This window comes from Lotus japonicus, chromosome 3 (genome assembly GCF_012489685.1).
Source record: "Lotus japonicus ecotype B-129 chromosome 3, LjGifu_v1.2".
NCBI classification, from domain to species: Eukaryota; Viridiplantae; Streptophyta; class Magnoliopsida; order Fabales; family Fabaceae; genus Lotus; species Lotus japonicus.
The window spans coordinates 85,699,468-85,715,173 of record NC_080043.1 but is presented as its reverse complement, the minus strand read 5'-3'; the positions used below and the strand labels follow the sequence as shown (position 1 = coordinate 85,715,173).

At 34.1% G+C, this 15,706-nt stretch overlaps 2 protein-coding genes across 6 annotated transcripts; one reads left to right on the top strand and one right to left on the bottom strand.

Moving 5' to 3' along the window:
• The first annotated feature begins 4,812 nt into the window (after nucleotides 1-4,812).
• On the top strand, nucleotides 4,813-7,374 carry LOC130746790 (E3 ubiquitin-protein ligase RMA1H1-like). 3 transcript variants are annotated; one of them, XM_057599517.1, is made up of 3 exons: nucleotides 4,825-4,972; nucleotides 5,353-5,429; nucleotides 6,466-7,374. In XM_057599517.1, the coding sequence occupies exon 3, from the start codon at nucleotides 6,509-6,511 to the stop codon at nucleotides 7,265-7,267; it is 759 nt and encodes a 252-aa protein (XP_057455500.1). In that variant the 5' UTR covers nucleotides 4,825-4,972; nucleotides 5,353-5,429; nucleotides 6,466-6,508; the 3' UTR covers nucleotides 7,268-7,374. The 3 variants fall into 3 exon arrangements, with proteins under 3 accessions (XP_057455499.1, XP_057455500.1, XP_057455501.1); XM_057599516.1 differs by lacking the exon at nucleotides 5,353-5,429 and having other exon boundaries at nucleotides 4,813-4,972; XM_057599518.1 differs by lacking the exons at nucleotides 4,825-4,972; nucleotides 5,353-5,429 and adding an exon at nucleotides 5,467-6,308.
• A 1,580-nt stretch (nucleotides 7,375-8,954) lies between these two features.
• LOC130746789 (N-terminal acetyltransferase A complex auxiliary subunit NAA15-like) lies at nucleotides 8,955-13,679 on the bottom strand. Of its 3 annotated transcripts, none has more exons than XM_057599514.1 (6): nucleotides 13,473-13,679; nucleotides 12,721-12,816; nucleotides 12,253-12,426; nucleotides 12,062-12,169; nucleotides 11,309-11,440; nucleotides 8,955-9,326 (listed from the first exon to the last, which is right to left on the bottom strand). In XM_057599514.1, the coding sequence occupies exons 2-6, from the start codon at nucleotides 12,775-12,777 to the stop codon at nucleotides 9,144-9,146; spliced, it is 654 nt and encodes a 217-aa protein (XP_057455497.1). In that variant the 5' UTR covers nucleotides 12,778-12,816; nucleotides 13,473-13,679; the 3' UTR covers nucleotides 8,955-9,143. The 3 variants fall into 3 exon arrangements, with proteins under 3 accessions (XP_057455497.1, XP_057455498.1, XP_057455496.1); XM_057599515.1 differs by lacking the exon at nucleotides 13,473-13,679 and adding an exon at nucleotides 12,964-13,450; XM_057599513.1 differs by lacking the exon at nucleotides 13,473-13,679 and having other exon boundaries at nucleotides 12,721-13,450.
• Between the last annotated feature and the right edge of the window lie 2,027 nt (nucleotides 13,680-15,706).

Genomic DNA, 15,706 nt, shown 5'->3' with positions numbered 1-15,706 from the left:
TTTTTTTTTCTCTATAAATAGAGACTTGGTTCGTTTGATTTGGACACAGAAAAAAAAACCAAGTTTTTTCACTCTCTTATTATCTCTCTCACCATCTTATTTATCTATCTATTAGCATTTGTATTGAAATGGATCCCAACAATCCCCATTTCAACACCCAGAATTCTTCAAACAACCCATTTTACAACCAAAACCACAACAACTATGAAGATCCAAATCAAATTTCTTACCAACATCCTCAAAATCCCACCAATTATCAAGTCCCACATCAATTGTTCAACCAACGTCCTCAAAATCCAAACTATTATCAAGTCCCCCATCAATTCTCCAACCAACGTCCTCGAAATCCAAACTATTATCCAGATCCGAATCAATATTCGTACCAACCTCCTCAAAACATACAAAATTTTAACCAGTCATCAATTGTTCCAAACTCTCATCCATCTTATGGATCTGTGAGATATTCATCTCAAACACCTCAGTCTAGTGGTTATATGCCAGTGGTTCCTGAAAATGTTCCGAGTGTTGATGTAGCGGAATTTCCGGAATTTTCAACACAAGTCAATCTTGGTGGCGGGTCAGCTGATAATGAAGTCAATGAAATCACTCCTAAGAGCAAAAAAGCCCATTTACCCGCATGGAACACTCCACAAAATCTAGTGCTAATTAGTGGGTGGATTAATTGCGGAACAAACAGTGTTGTCGGAAGAAACCAGAAAGGAGAAACATTTTGGAGAGATATCGCTGAGTATTGTAATGAGCATTGCTCATTCGATCCTCCGCGCGATTGGGTTGCCTGCCGAAACCGTTGGAATTATATGAACACAAGACTGGGTAAATGGATTGGCGCTTATGATAGCGCTAAGCGTGAGCATCGAAGCGGTTGGTCGGAGGATGATGTTATCGCAAGAGCGCAGGAATTATACGCAAGTGGGAAGATTGGTCAATTTACTTTGATGGAAGAATGGCGCGTTCTCCGTGATCAACCACGTTTTTGTAGTCAGGTAGGAGGAAATAGTGGCTCGAGAAGTAGTGGATCTAAGAGATCACACGACAGTGATGCAAGTGGCTCAAACTCTATAGGATCAATTCCTCGTCCAATGGGTAGGGAGGCAGCTAAAAAAAAGAGTAAAAAGAAAATTAGAGAAGATGCTGACGAGGTGGTGGACAAAGAGTGGGATTCTTATATCCATTTCAAGGAGAAAGAGCTTGAAAAATTGGAAAAGATAGCATTGGTGCAAGCAGAGACTAACGAATTGATGAAAGAGAAGACTAATGCGATGAAAGAGAAGACTAATGCTAAGAAAGTTAGTATGTATCTAAAGCTAACTTCGGAAGAGCATCTCAGTGACCGTAAGAAAGAGTTGTTAGAGCAGTTGTCCAAAGAGCTATTTGGAAATTAATTTCAAGCGAGTCTTTGTCTGTAATCGGTCAAACTTGTCAGTGGTGTGAAGTCTGTAGTGTTTGCTTTAATGTTTGCTTTAATGTTTGCTTTAATAATTTTCAAGTGGTGACAGCTATGTAATGTTTGCTTTAATGTATGGGTAACTGTGTTTGAATATGTGCCACTCAATTCGAATCTTGTCCTTTTCCGATAATTAACTCTGGTTGATAACTTATTTCAAATCCACCAGTGGTGTCAAGTCTGTAGTGTTTGCTTTAATAATTTGCCCGTGGTGTTAGGTCAGTAGTGTTTGGCTTTTATGATTCTCGGGTAACTGTGTTTGAATATGTGCCACTCAATTCGAATCTTGTCCTTTTCCGATAATTAACTCTGGTTGATAACTTATTTCAAATCCACCAGTGGTGTCAAGTCTGTAGTGTTTGCTTTAATAATTTGCCCGTGGTGTTAGGTCAGTAGTGTTTGGCTTTTATGATTCTCGGGTAACTGTGTTTGAATATGTGCCACTCAATTCGAATCTTGTCCTTTTCCGATAATTAACTCTGGTTGATAACTTATTTCAAATCCGGCACTCAACCACCATTCAATGTACCTACTTATATGGACTCATAGCTCCATTGATGTACCAATATCCCAAATCTCTTCCAATCTACTTCAAATTTCACAAAAAATGGATCCATCTGAGTGTCCTTTTGATCTTGCAGCATACATTCAAAATAGTCAAATTGAAGAAGCTTATGTACTCAACCGATTTAGAGAGCGTCGAAGAAAAATTCGAGAAGATGCTGCACCTCGTAGTAGAAAATATCTCGGTAGAGATCATACAGCGGCAAACCAGATGCTAATTGGCGACTACTTTGCCAATGAGCCTACATATGACGATGCAATGTTTCGTCGTCGGTACCGGATGCAAAAGCATCTTTTCCTTCGAATCGTTGATGACCTTTCAAGTAGTGATAACTACTTCACCCAACGCGTTGATGCAGCCAATAAACAAGGTATATCACCCTTAGCAAAATGTACCACAGCAATGCGAATGTTAGCATATGGTGTGGCAGCAGATGCGGTCGATGAGTACATCAAAATTGGAGGTACTACAGCATTGGAGTGTTTACGTAGATTCTGTAAAGGAATCATACGATTGTATGAGCAACAGTACCTGAGAGCACCAACCCAAGAAGACCTGCAAAGGATATTACATGCTAATGACATGCAGGGGTTCCCAGGCATGATCGGGAGTATTGACTGCATGCACTGGGAGTGGAAAAATTGTCCTAAAGCATGGGAAGGTCAATTTACTAGAGGGGATAAGGGAACCACAACAGTTATTCTTGAAGCAGTTGCAACTTATGACCTATGGATCTGGCATGCCTTTTTTGGATGTCCTGGAACGTTGAACGACATAAACGTTCTAGATCGGTCACCAGTGTTTGATGACGTGGAACAGGGAAAGACTCCAGCTGTGAATTTCGTTGTGAATCAACGTCCCTATAATATGGCATACTATCTAGCCGATGGTATCTATCCTTCTTATCCAACTTTCATCAAAACGATTAGACTTCCTCAAAGTGAACCCGATAAGTTATTTGCAAAAGTTCAGGAGGGATGTCGGAAGGACATCGAACGTGCATTTGGAGTTCTTCAAGCTCGTTTTCAAATCATCCGTGAACCAGCTCGCTTGTGGGACATAGATGACTTGAGTATCATTATGAGGTCATGCATCATATTACATAATATGATTGTCGAGGATGAACGAGATACATATGCTCAACGTTGGACCGATTTTGAGCAATCTGGGGAAGGTGGATCTAGTACACAGCAACCATACTCGACCGAGGTTTTACCCGCTTTTGCAAATCATGTGCGTGCTAGATCCGAGTTGCGTGATTCAAATGTTCATCATGAACTGCAAGCAGATCTAGTGAAGCACATCTGGGCAAAGTTTGGAATGTCTCAGGATTGAAGATGATTTGTATCGTACTATTTACGTTATTTGTGTGTTGTGTGCTTAGTTTTTCCTTGTCTTGCATTTTAAGATATTGTGTGCTTAGTTTGTTGTCTTGCATTTTATTTTAAGAAAATAAAATAAATTCTTGTATGCTTAGTTTGTTGTCTTGCGTTTTAAGTTAAGAAAAAAAAAATTATAGTCTATATTTTAAAAAAAAAGTCTATATTTAAAAAAAATAAAATCGTTAAGTGTTTATTGTTTTAATTTAATTTAAATCGATAATTGTAATTTTATGTAATTATAAAAACAAAAATATAAAATTAAATAAAAATGTGAAATAAAAAAGTGGTGGGGTAGGGTGAGTGGTGAGTGGTGGGGTAGGGTGTTGAGAGTTAAACAAAATCATTGGAGTGGGTAATTGTTGAAAGTTTGTTGAATTGGAGAGAGAAGATGATGTGGAGTGTTGGGAAGAGAAAAAGTGGGGTAGAAAAGGGTTAAACAAAACATTTTTTGTTTAACCATTGTGGATGGTCTTATAATTTGGAAAAATCTATTGATGTCATTTCCACACCAATTCATGTCATTTTTTTGCATATCATATTTTAATTTGCAATATAAAAAAAACATATTACACTCTCGGTTATGATATGGAAAAAAAATGTATGTTGTAAAGAGTGACACGAATAAGTTCGTGAGTTAATTAAGGTTGGTTAACTCTCACTTCTTCATCGGTTGAGAATCTGAATCTTCTGTATACAATAAAATTATAGTTGATAGACAATCTTTTTTAGAGAGATTTCTGTCACTCCTAACAGAATAAGTCTATAACCTCCTAACAGACACCTTACTTGATCATTTTAATGTGTTTTATCTTCGTTCTATTATTATTCATAACAAAAAAAAGTGTGAGACCACATCATTAAATTTATTTTATAATTAAAGGAGTTTCATATCAAAACTCTTTAAAAATCAAAGAGCTTCGTATCTTTTTGTCTTAATTTGTTATATATTCTTCTATAACAAACTTTATAATTTACATAAATGATTGAACTGAAGTGTTTCAAACACTCTAACATCCTCTCTTCGCCGGTTGAAATTCAGGTAAAACTCATTAAACTGATATGGAAGTCTTTATTTTTATAAATATCACATGAATTTCATATTCAAAATTGGAAAAAAGTTAAAGTTAGTGATATTTGTTATGAATAGTTTTGGAGACCATGTGTATTTGAGTAGTTTGTGGGTTTGACCATATGTATCTTCTCCATGAATAACCTAGTTTTAGTGCTATAAATAAAGGAGGCTGCATCAAACAGTCACACCTCATTCCACATAATAACTTGTCTCAGACTTGCTCCTCTCTTCCCCTTCCTCCCTTTAACTAATTTCTTAACAATATTATTATTTTTCTTATAATTATTATGTAGCTCTTATTCTCTCTCTCCTACTACTATTTTATTTCTCCTCTCTCCTATATAAAACAAAAATCACATCCCCTTCTCAACCCTCTCCTTCTTCTTCCTCCTTCCCCATTCAATCATTTCTGTTGCCTACCAACCAAAGCTTCTTTCAGAGCTTCCACCCCACACCCTCAACACACAACTCCTTCCCCCTCTTATCATGTAAGTATCAATCTCTCTCTCTCTCTCTCTCTCTCATTTCCACTGTCATGGAACATGAATCCAATTTTTGTTTTTGCTTATGCTGTTTCTTTTATCTAGGTCTTTCGAACTCTTATTTGTTTTTGCCTAATTTGTTCAATCATCGTTCGTTTGCAGAGATTTATGTTGATGTTACTTTTCAATTACAATCATGGTGTATCAGAGTCCTCTTTTTCTTACCTTGATTCTTTTTTGCAGTTTTGATGATGTTGTTTTTTCTAAAGTTCACATCTTTTTGGGTTTAGTAATTTTATTCAATTTTAATCGTTAAAAAATGCAACAATTGCAAATTTTACTGGATTCAGAACATTCTTAAGCCTTGTTTGGTTAATTTGTTTCAGTGGGTTGCACCTTGGTCTCTGCTTTTCAGTATAGGCCATCATGGATTCATGGTCCACAGTTCAAAGATTTTTCACATGTGAGATCAAGAGAGATATTTAATTGCTGTTAGAGTTCATTAAAAAATTGAACAATGTTGATTTAGTCAATGGTTTAGACTTTAGAATTTAGATTTTTGAAATTGCTCTTGTGAGTTCCTTCCTCTTACATTCCAAGTAGCTTCCTGTTTAGAGAGTTGTCTGATTTTGACATATTGGTCTCAATTGTAAGTTGATTCTTGAATCCTTCAAATTTAGTTAAGCTGTTTGGTGGAGTCTCTAATAAGCTGAATAAACATATTTTTAAGTTCTGATACATCCCTTTGTGATTTAGTTAAGCTTACCAAGTGATTTAAGTTCTGATACATTAAGTTACTGCAGACCCTTAGTTTTGGTCGGTAAGGTGTTGCAACAAGAGGGAACATGACATGTGAGTTTTACACTTGGGGTTAAAAAAATGGTTCATTTAGGTTTCACTAAAATTGAGGTTGAATCAATTAGAATAAAGTAGAATGTTGTTTAATAATGTTAAATCCGTGTGCTAAGTGCCAACCACCATTTTATAAGTCCTTACTTAGAATAGCTTTTGAAAGAGATTATATTAAATTTGAATGGTTATTTCTAAGTGCTGTGAAGGCATCAAAACATTATTTTAGGTGGTCCTCTCCTTGAGAGTTGAAAAGACTAGTCTTGTTTGGCGAAAATGAAGTACATGATCTTGGTGTTAGAACAACTAGAAAATTGGTTAGGTGAGCTGCTGCTCTTAAACATTTCACCTACCAAAACTGGTTGTGGTGTCTTTATCACTTCTAGAAAATGCCTGGTAGGTTCAAGTTTCTTCCTACAGGATTAGTTGGGGGTAGGGATGCTAAAACAAAATTCACACTGATTTTCTAGCGGTGTTCTTTGAAGTTTTCCAGGTTGAAACATGGGTTTCTTGATCTGATTACAAATTTTGTAGATTGATTTTCTTAAACCTTTTTAGATTTTTATTTTATTAAGAAAACTGCATTTATGGAGGATGAATTATCTGTTAGCAGACACTTATAATTTTTCATGTGAACTTTTGTATTTCAGATTCAGGCAACCAACAGAGAACACATTGTGAGACAGAAGAAAAATGGCCTCAATGCAGTATTTTGAGGAGCCTGTGCCCCAAGTGGATTCATTTGAAGACAAATCATCTCTGGAAATGTGGAAATGTGGCGGTGATGATGCTATTGAAGATTCTGATAAAAATGGCTCTGGTGGCTTTGATTGCAACATCTGCTTAGACTGTGTGCAAGATCCAGTGGTTACTCTGTGTGGTCATCTCTATTGTTGGCCCTGCATTTACAAATGGCTTAATTTCTACAGCATCTCATCAGACTATGAAGAAAAGGAGGAGCCTATATGTCCGGTATGCAAATCAGAAATCTCACAATCATCCCTCGTTCCACTATACGGCCGCGAAGGCCAAACCACCTCACCTTCTAAAAGCAAGGCTCAGCAAGTAGGGATTGCCATACCTCCAAGACCCCTTGTTCCTTCATGGGTGGCTGAGTTATCAAGATCTTCCCAACCTACTTCTCAAGCTCATCATCATCCCCATTATCCTCACCATCCTCAACAGTTCAACTCAATTTCAGGAAGTTACACATCACCAATGCTTAACACAGGTGGTTCACAAACAGCTTATGGAGTCATTGGCGAGATGATATATGCAAGGGTCTTTGGAAACCAAGTAACAAACATATATACATACCCTAATTCATATGATCATTCCAGGATCAGTAGTAATCCAAGGATCAGAAGGCATTTGATGCAAGCTGATAAGTCACTTAGTAGAATCTGTTTTTTCCTCCTTTGTTGTGCAGTTTTGTGTCTTCTCTTATTCTGACTTCTATCCATTTTTCCTGGGCAATATCATCCCTGTATAGAATATAAGTAGTATGCGGGTTCATCTAGATGTATTATATAAAGAGAACTTGCATATTTGGTGCTTGAGATATGTTATTATTTGCATAAGTTTACACTTATTTTAAACTAGTGATTATACCCGTGCGATGCACGGGATCTAAATCATTGATTTCGTTGAAAAAATTACGATTAATTTAATCCAACAATGATTAATTATTTTATTATTATTATTTCTCAGATCCCAACATACCTCATATATTTATATTATTTATTTTTTAAATTTAAAATTAAAACAATGATCCAACTACAATTTATTTAATTAATATTTGTAACAATAGGATTTAGATATAGATTTAGTTAATATTTAAATCCGGACAAAAAGATACAAAAGAGAAGCAAAATCAGATTTCGATGGTCAAAACTAAGTACACACAGGAAATAAAACATATATAATAGAATGTATCACACAGTGCGATGCACGAAGACTAAGTCATTGATTTTATTAAAAAATTATATTTAATATATCACAAAATATAATTAAGATTAATTAAATCCAATCATGCTTCCTTATTTTACTATTACTCATATATCACCATACCACGTATATTTATATTATTTTTTTTAAATTTAAAATTTAATATTAAATCAATACTCCAACTGAAAATTAGTATTATTAATATTTATAAGAATATAATTCTGTCAAAAAAAATTTTAAAATTAGATTCAATTAATATTTAAAACCAATTTCAAAAGTAAAATACATTTGTATGCTAAGAACATACTAAAATACACTCCCCTCCCTCAAGGTTTTTGATAATAACACTTAATCTATTCTTACTTAAAATCTACACTCCACCCCCAACTCATCAAACAAATTAACCCTATATTAAAATATGTTAATATAATATTCTTTTTGCATACTATTAGGTGATTCTAGTGAATATTAGTGAGCATTGATCTACATAAAAAAATCATCCTCCAACTCCATCCGTATTTATTTGATGCTACATAACCAACTCTTGTCGACAACTAAATAAAGAGAAAATCAATCAATTAGCGAAAAATCTGTAATTGGATTAGTGTTTGTTATTCAGTTGCAATTAAACTTGTAAAGATTGGAGAAAAGGGGTGGCCGAAAATTAAGGGTGCAGATATTTTAGGGAAAATCGGTTACAATTAAGTAATTTAGGAGAAAATAGTGAAATTGGTGAGAGCATTAAAGGAGTGTATCAAAATTATAACAAAGTAAAGTTTGATCGTTAATGAGGGATTTGAAGAAGGCAAAAAAACTGACCAAGTAGTGGAAATTTGCTTTCTGATCATGCCAAGATGAAGACCGACCGGAAATCTTTCTATTAATACCATAAGCTTTCTAAAGCATGACGTTGCACTGTGCAAAAAGATCAAGTATTCTATACTGATATCATCCATTTTAAATTACATTACATTACATGTATACCAAAGCATAGAATAATTCTACTAAAAGCATTAAGCAATGGAGGTAATCAATTGGTGAGCGATGTGGGATTAGGGTAAACATTAGTTGCAATAGATAAAATGGACACACCTATATTTTTTTTAGAAAAGTATTAAGGTGTTATTTACTAATTAGGATGAATTTTTTTAAGAGTTGTATTATATGTGAAAGTATATCTGACACAGACATACACACTCAAACAGGGTAAATTTAATTAAGACCATACAGTAGATGCCTAATGTGATATAAAAGTGGTGGGGTTTTGATTCAGGACTTCAGGTGTTACTTAAAGCATAGACAATACATGTCTACTATTGAAGGACACATACATTAGTTCTAACCTATCTTTATAACCTATTGAGTGGATCACAAAGGGTCTTCAATCACAAACCCAGTTCCACTGATCGTACCTTACATCAATCAACACATAAACAACTTTCGCTTGGTGCCAAATTCCACTCAAAAATGCTTTTTTTTTTTTTTTCATTCTTTCCACCATCCATATATGAAAATTATTGCAGTAGATTGATGATTTCCTGATTGTTGCCTTAATCCGCTGGCCCTGTAGATTAACGAAAATGACATGTTGTAAGCTATATAATAGATCAAACCACATCACAACAAATAGATTCAATGATTTAGTGCTATTTATATATGAGAAAGTAACTTAAATTATCTATTATATAAACAAATCAACAAATAACACCCCTGGGATTGAATGACAGTAAAACTATAAGAGTTACACTGATTGGTTAAGAACCCTCCTTAGATCTATTAGAACATGCTCATAATACATACACAGACAATTTCAAGAACAACCCAATGAAAATGTCAATATTGAGGTACATGAAAGCAATTGGTGAATTTAAACAAAGAGATAGTATCTATCATACCTGCAGAAATAGAGATCAGTGTATATAAACCAAATGTCTAGCAAAGGGATAATTAGTTCCATATCACAGTAGAAACAGAAGAGGAAATGCAGTTCAAACCCAAACGTTAAGATACAAATGACATCAAAATAAAAGAAAATGAAAAAATAGGTTCAATAAGTGGGAACCCTATCAGTTAAGCAGAAATTCACGGTTCTTCACACTGATTCCTCGTCACAACTGATAGTGTAAACTTTTAAAAACATCATTTTGAATACCAAATATATATTAAAATAATAGAAGACCAGAAATTGTGAATCCATGTACCTCCAAAGAGAAAGGTTGAAATTAAGTAATAATTGATATGTTAAAGGATTTGGGAGAGCATTATGTGATTGTCGAAAATAAATATAGCTGAAGTTGAAGAATTGGGAAAAATGGCACACTTTAGAGAGTTCAGGCATGATGATGAGATTGTTGTGACTTGTGAAAGACCAAAAATGAATATAGCTCTGAATGACTTGGCTTCTTATGGAACAGAATAGTCAGTAGAATCCTTAGGGAGTACTGGTGCATATTCTTCCTCAGCTTTAAATGCTTATACCATCATTCATGTGTGTGTGAGGGAGCTTACTCATTTTTATTGAGGTTGAGTGCTTCCACAGTTATCATGTCAAAGTCAGTTTTCTGAGTTTGTCAATATGTCTTGCTTCAATTGATTTAGTTGAATATTGTTTACATTACAGTAAAATGTAGAACTCTAATCCACTTCTAATCCAATACTCAGTATAGTAAATTTAACTATACTGATGAGCATGTGACCATATGGTGACATAAAAAAGTGGGATAAACCAACATTCTATCCAAAAAAAAATTGGTTCCACATCACAGCAGAAAAAGCTTACGAAATGTATATCATAGCCAACGTACAGTCTAAGAAGACCTCTAAATAATGGATATACAAAAAAATAAGTACAATACGTTCACACACTATCGGTCAATCAAAAATTCAAGTTTCTTCACAACTACATTATGTAATCTGATATGTAATAATGGGTAAATTTGAAGGATTAGCGAGATCATTGCTTTAATTTCGAGAATTGAAAGGTTTGACATAGAAATAAAAACTAAAGACAACTTGGTCATCCATCGAAAAATTGTCTTCATAATTAATACCAATAAGTGCACACCATATCAGTCAAGCAGAAATTCAGTGTTCTTCACACCTAAATTATGGACCCTAATATGTAATAGTGATAATTATAAAGGATTTGGTAGAACATTAAGTGACAGTTAAAAAGGGACAGGTTTGACAGAGAAATAGAAACTACAAACCTATTGGTCATAAGTCGAAAAAACAGATGTTTAGAAGTAGTCATGCATGTGACTTGGTTAGCGAGGTCTGTTAGTTAGTTTTGGGGGAGTTAGTGGTTTGGTGGGAACTGGTCATTGGGTATCAGTGTAACTCTCAGAAATAAAGACTTGTCCACTGCTAATAAAATTGCTAAAATACTATAACTGACATTAACTGTTTAGTCGTCACAAAATAGAGCTCTCCCAAACACTATAGATTTCTAATGTGCTTAAAAGAGAAGGGAAGAAGTAATAGCTTGACAACATTACTTAAATTTAAGAAAAATATATTGGTAGATAAAGTTTGGTCTCCACTTACCGGAAAGGTAAGCAAAACTTTCTGCTTCCTTGTATATAATTCAAAAAAGAGCAAGAGTGTCTCTAATGAATCAGGTGAATTCTTCTGCAGCAACTTCAAGTATTTAGTAGCTTCCGACAGTGGAGCATCAACCTAAGAAGGGAAAATCACACGCATAACCGGACTATATCAGTCCTAACAATCATAATGACTACAGTAAAAAAATATTTTGGAATTATATCAGTTTTTGATAAACATGACAACTTACAAACGTTTTAATAGTTTGATAAATGTGTCAAGTACACAAATAATGAAAGTATGTTTCTTTTTCATCAACTTTAATTAGTCAGTGACTCAATTCCATATAGTAGTTTTATTTGAAATAAAAATATTCACATTCACCTAATGAATCTAAATCCTATCTTCCCATATGCAACAAAAGATATGCAAATGCATATGCCCTTGCAACACCATCCTTTATAATAATGAGCAGTGATTTTCTTTTGTGCATTTCTAAATCTTATCACTTTTTAAGACCCATATTCTCTATCTCTAAGTCAAATATAACACCCTTTGATTATCTTAAATATTTAGTGTTTTCTACCAAGATCTAAAATGTCAATATGCATGGTGATTGGTGAAAATGACCATAATGGTAACCGGTAGTAAGAATCAAGGAGAAAACTTCTATTTTATCCATTAAATTATAAAATATAAAACACATGCTAAAGAGAATTGCAATGGTTACTGAAGTTGAAGGCACTAAAATTTAACCTGCAATAACTTCTCCCCATGTGGATCAGGATTCACAAGTTTTACATGCCGTTTTCTAGACTTGGATACCTCACTGGCACTTAACTCTTCATTCTTTTCCTCTGCCCCCTGAAAACAAAATAAAACAATAGGATGAATGAATGCCCTTCCTGCACCAATTTCAGAAGAAGCTATAGAAATGAGTACAATACTTTCTTAGCTCTTGCTTCTGCCTTTCTTTGTTTTTGTCTCATTTTATTTTTCTGAGAAGGAAGTAACTTTGACATCTCCTCATCTACTTTGACACCATCACCACTCACCAGCAAAGAGAAGCACATGATAGGAAGCAGTAAGCTTTCCAAACCAGCACACTCTAGCCATCCCCCCTTTTTTTTTGAAAGAGTAAGAATATCATTAGATTTATTTGAGATTAAGCCACTGCCAAAGTAATAATAAATACAAAACAATTACTCATTAAGAGTTTATGATGTGTAAAGCATGCATCTGTAGATGATAGAAATCAATTTGCATGGCCAATGCACACAACCTTTCCAGCAAAAACCCAAACACGACATTATCACTCTTGATGAGTAATTATAGTAGCATGAACAAAAGCCCAACTGTGAAACAATAGATTGAGGATATCAAACAGCCAGCTAACATAGTTAAAGGCAGCATACCTTATGTTTCAGAAAAGAACACAACCAATCTGGCGAGTTTTCCCTTGAGCTGCTCATTTGGAGTGAAGAGTGGTGAATGAAAACATGATCTGATCCCTGAAAGGAAAAAAAAAAACACAGTTGACAAATTGAATTTAATTGAAGCAAACTATCGAACATGTTGTGTGCACAATCTTAATTAGAATGAAACATTGTGAGAACTAATTGTAATCTGTGAAAGAGGCAGAGAATTAGCCACAGAACATTGAAGAAAAACGGCTGAGGTGCTTTAACCACTCAACTTCGTTCCTCTTCTCGTCACCGCCGCTAGGTTAATCAAAAGCATGAGGGCCTACGATGATCCGGAATAAAATCAGGAAGCGGTTTTGGTTAATCATCTTCCTGGTTCCCTCTCTGAAGCTTGAATCGGGAAGATGATTTGGTAGAGAGAGAAAAATCTAAGGCTATGCATCTATGCAATCTGGAGAAATTTTGGATGCGTTGGAGAGAAGGTTGAGCAGAGATTCTTTGGTCATGGTGTTGTAAGCAAAGGGAATTAGATTGATCCAAACGTGCCCGTGAATGAAGCTCAAACCAATTTTTATAGCAACCATCATCAACTAATTTCAGATATTCAACCTCAATGAGAGGGGTAATTAGGGTACAAATTCTATGACCAGATCAACCCTAGGAGATTTGTTGCATAGAGAGGATAGGTAGAGGTGAAGATTGCAGAAGATTGCAATATGCAGCAGAAGATTGAGGGACCGTACCTGGTAGCTGTAACGGATCTCTGCATAGGGCACGGAAAAACCGCTCCAAGACCCGACCCTTGACCCGACCCTTGCAGATTTCTTTTGATGAACAGTGCTGAAAACCCTCTAGCTTTAGTTAGTTATAGATTTTGGCTTTCAGCTTGTGATAAATTTAACTCTCATTTTTGTAAAAGTAATATAACAGAGATGTTTCCTTCAATTTACAATTGTTTACAATTGTGTTTCATGTTTGGCTTTTAGGTTGTTATAAACTAAGCTATCTTATATTTCCAGATTTTTATGAGGATTTATATGTCCAGAAGTAATAGGAAGAGGTTAATTTTTGTTTGTTTGTTCTAGAGTAAAGCAAGTTAATTTAAATATGTAGCCTGCATGACATGTTTGACTTGCATTCAGGATAGGGTGGCTCTGCTAATGGGTTAGGGCGGTGTAGCATTATTATATTCCTAGTAGCAAGGATTAAAAACTACAAATTATTTAAAATAAAACATGACTTGATTTTGTTGTTTTCTCTCTTTTTTTTTTTGTTTTACCCTCTCTGCAGACTGTGGTTGATGACCATGACCAAAAAAAAGAAAAGGGAGTTGATGGCGTATTTTTTGGGAAAAAAAAGTTTTACGAAGGTGAAATGGGCTCTAAAGTGAACAAAATTATAGTTAATTAATGCTTAAATTTTGGGGATTGAATGAGTTTATTTTTCAAAAATTCTGCCAGAAATTCGACAACAAATTATTTAAAAAATAATAATTCAAACACACCATTTTTTATTTGATAAATGAGAGATTTATTTGGAAAAAATAAGGGCTTGTGCATTTGGTGTGATTGTGAGTTTTCTGTTTTCAAATTTAAATTTTAACATAAATGTGTTTTGTTAAAATGGACTTGAATGCTTTTTAACTAATATTTCAAAATCACTTAATATAATTTTTTAAAGCACAAAATAATGGTAAGGGAGAAATTTAGAACATTTAATAAAATCAACAGTGACTAGAGTATATGCACTATAGAAGTATAATTTTTTTAGTTAGTGGATATATATAACATTTGAATATTAAGGAAAAAAAAAAGTCTGGAAGGGGGCGATTCCCGTCTTCTTTACGGACATGAGTTTGTCCCTGTCTCAATTATCATCACCAACGAACGCACATCCTCACATCACTATCTGATCATAACTTTGTTTTAATCGTTGGCATTCTACACAAAATTAACAAGCACCTTCCACAACTGATACGACCGTCTGACACCATTAACTTACACGATTGAAGTATTAAGTTAATACGTCATTTGTTGAACCAATTAAACCGTTATATATATATAAGTAGTTTTATATTAGGAAACTTAAGTATTGAGAAAAATAAACTAAAAAATTGCAAACTATATACCAAACGTTTCAAGTGAGTTGAATAAGCACGTAAATTTGAAAGAGCATACCAAGAAAGTGTTAATTTGGTTAAGTGGTAAGCAAGTTAAGGCGGATATGGAATGAGTTCGGATTTTAGAAAAATTATTTGTTGGAAAAAGCATATAATTGTATCTCATACGAGTGGTGATATGTTTCAAGAAAAAAATAAGAAGAAAGAAAATGGAGAAGTTGAATCAGCAAATAAACTTGAATGAAGACGGGATAGGATGGTTCTAAATGCAAATACATTGTATCTTCTTAAATCATAGTTTACGTGCATGTTGGACTAATTTAATTTAAAGAAGTTTACGTGCATGTTCTTATTGGGAGCAATTTAAAAATAATCATTTTTCTAAAAAAACTAAAGCAATCATTCCCCATGAAAACTTAAAATCATTACAAAAAAATGTAAAATTGTAGAATCGCAAAAGATTGGTTTGATTGAAATTAATTTTAGCTTAATTATATCTAATGGGTGCTAATTAGAGTGGTTAAATACAACTGTTTTAATTTCTAATTAAGATGAAAGTTTGATTCTTATTAGCGGCTTAGCGTGCTAGCTTATATGGAGATATATATTTCATTTCTTTTGTCAAAGTATTCCACAACTGATTGTCATAAGACTAATCTAATTGACACTTGAAGATTACACTATTTTTTTTTTTTTGATAAGCTTGAAGATTACACTAATGAAATAACTTTTTTCAACAAATCATTTTTCATAAATCATGAACTAATTAAATGGTTAAAAACAAAAACAGTCTTCTTCCACTTCAAATCAAAATGCTGAAATTGATGATGTGTGCACCGAAAGAGATGTTTCACCTTA

Excerpts from the sequence above, each read along its gene's own strand:
- LOC130746789 (XM_057599513.1), bottom strand. The coding sequence starts at position 12,879 with ATGTTCGATAGTTTGCTTCAATTAAATTCAATTTGTCAACTGTGTTTT. Across the intron at positions 12,427-12,720 it reads GTTCTTTTCTGAAACATAAG|GGGGGATGGCTAGAGTGTGC; the intron begins GTATGCTGCCTT and ends TCAAAAAAAAAG. Across the intron at positions 12,170-12,252 it reads CAGAAGCAAGAGCTAAGAAA|GGGGCAGAGGAAAAGAATGA; the intron begins GTATTGTACTCA and ends TTTTGTTTTCAG.
- LOC130746790 (XM_057599516.1), top strand. The coding sequence starts at position 6,509 with ATGGCCTCAATGCAGTATTTTGAGGAGCCTGTGCCCCAAGTGGATTCA.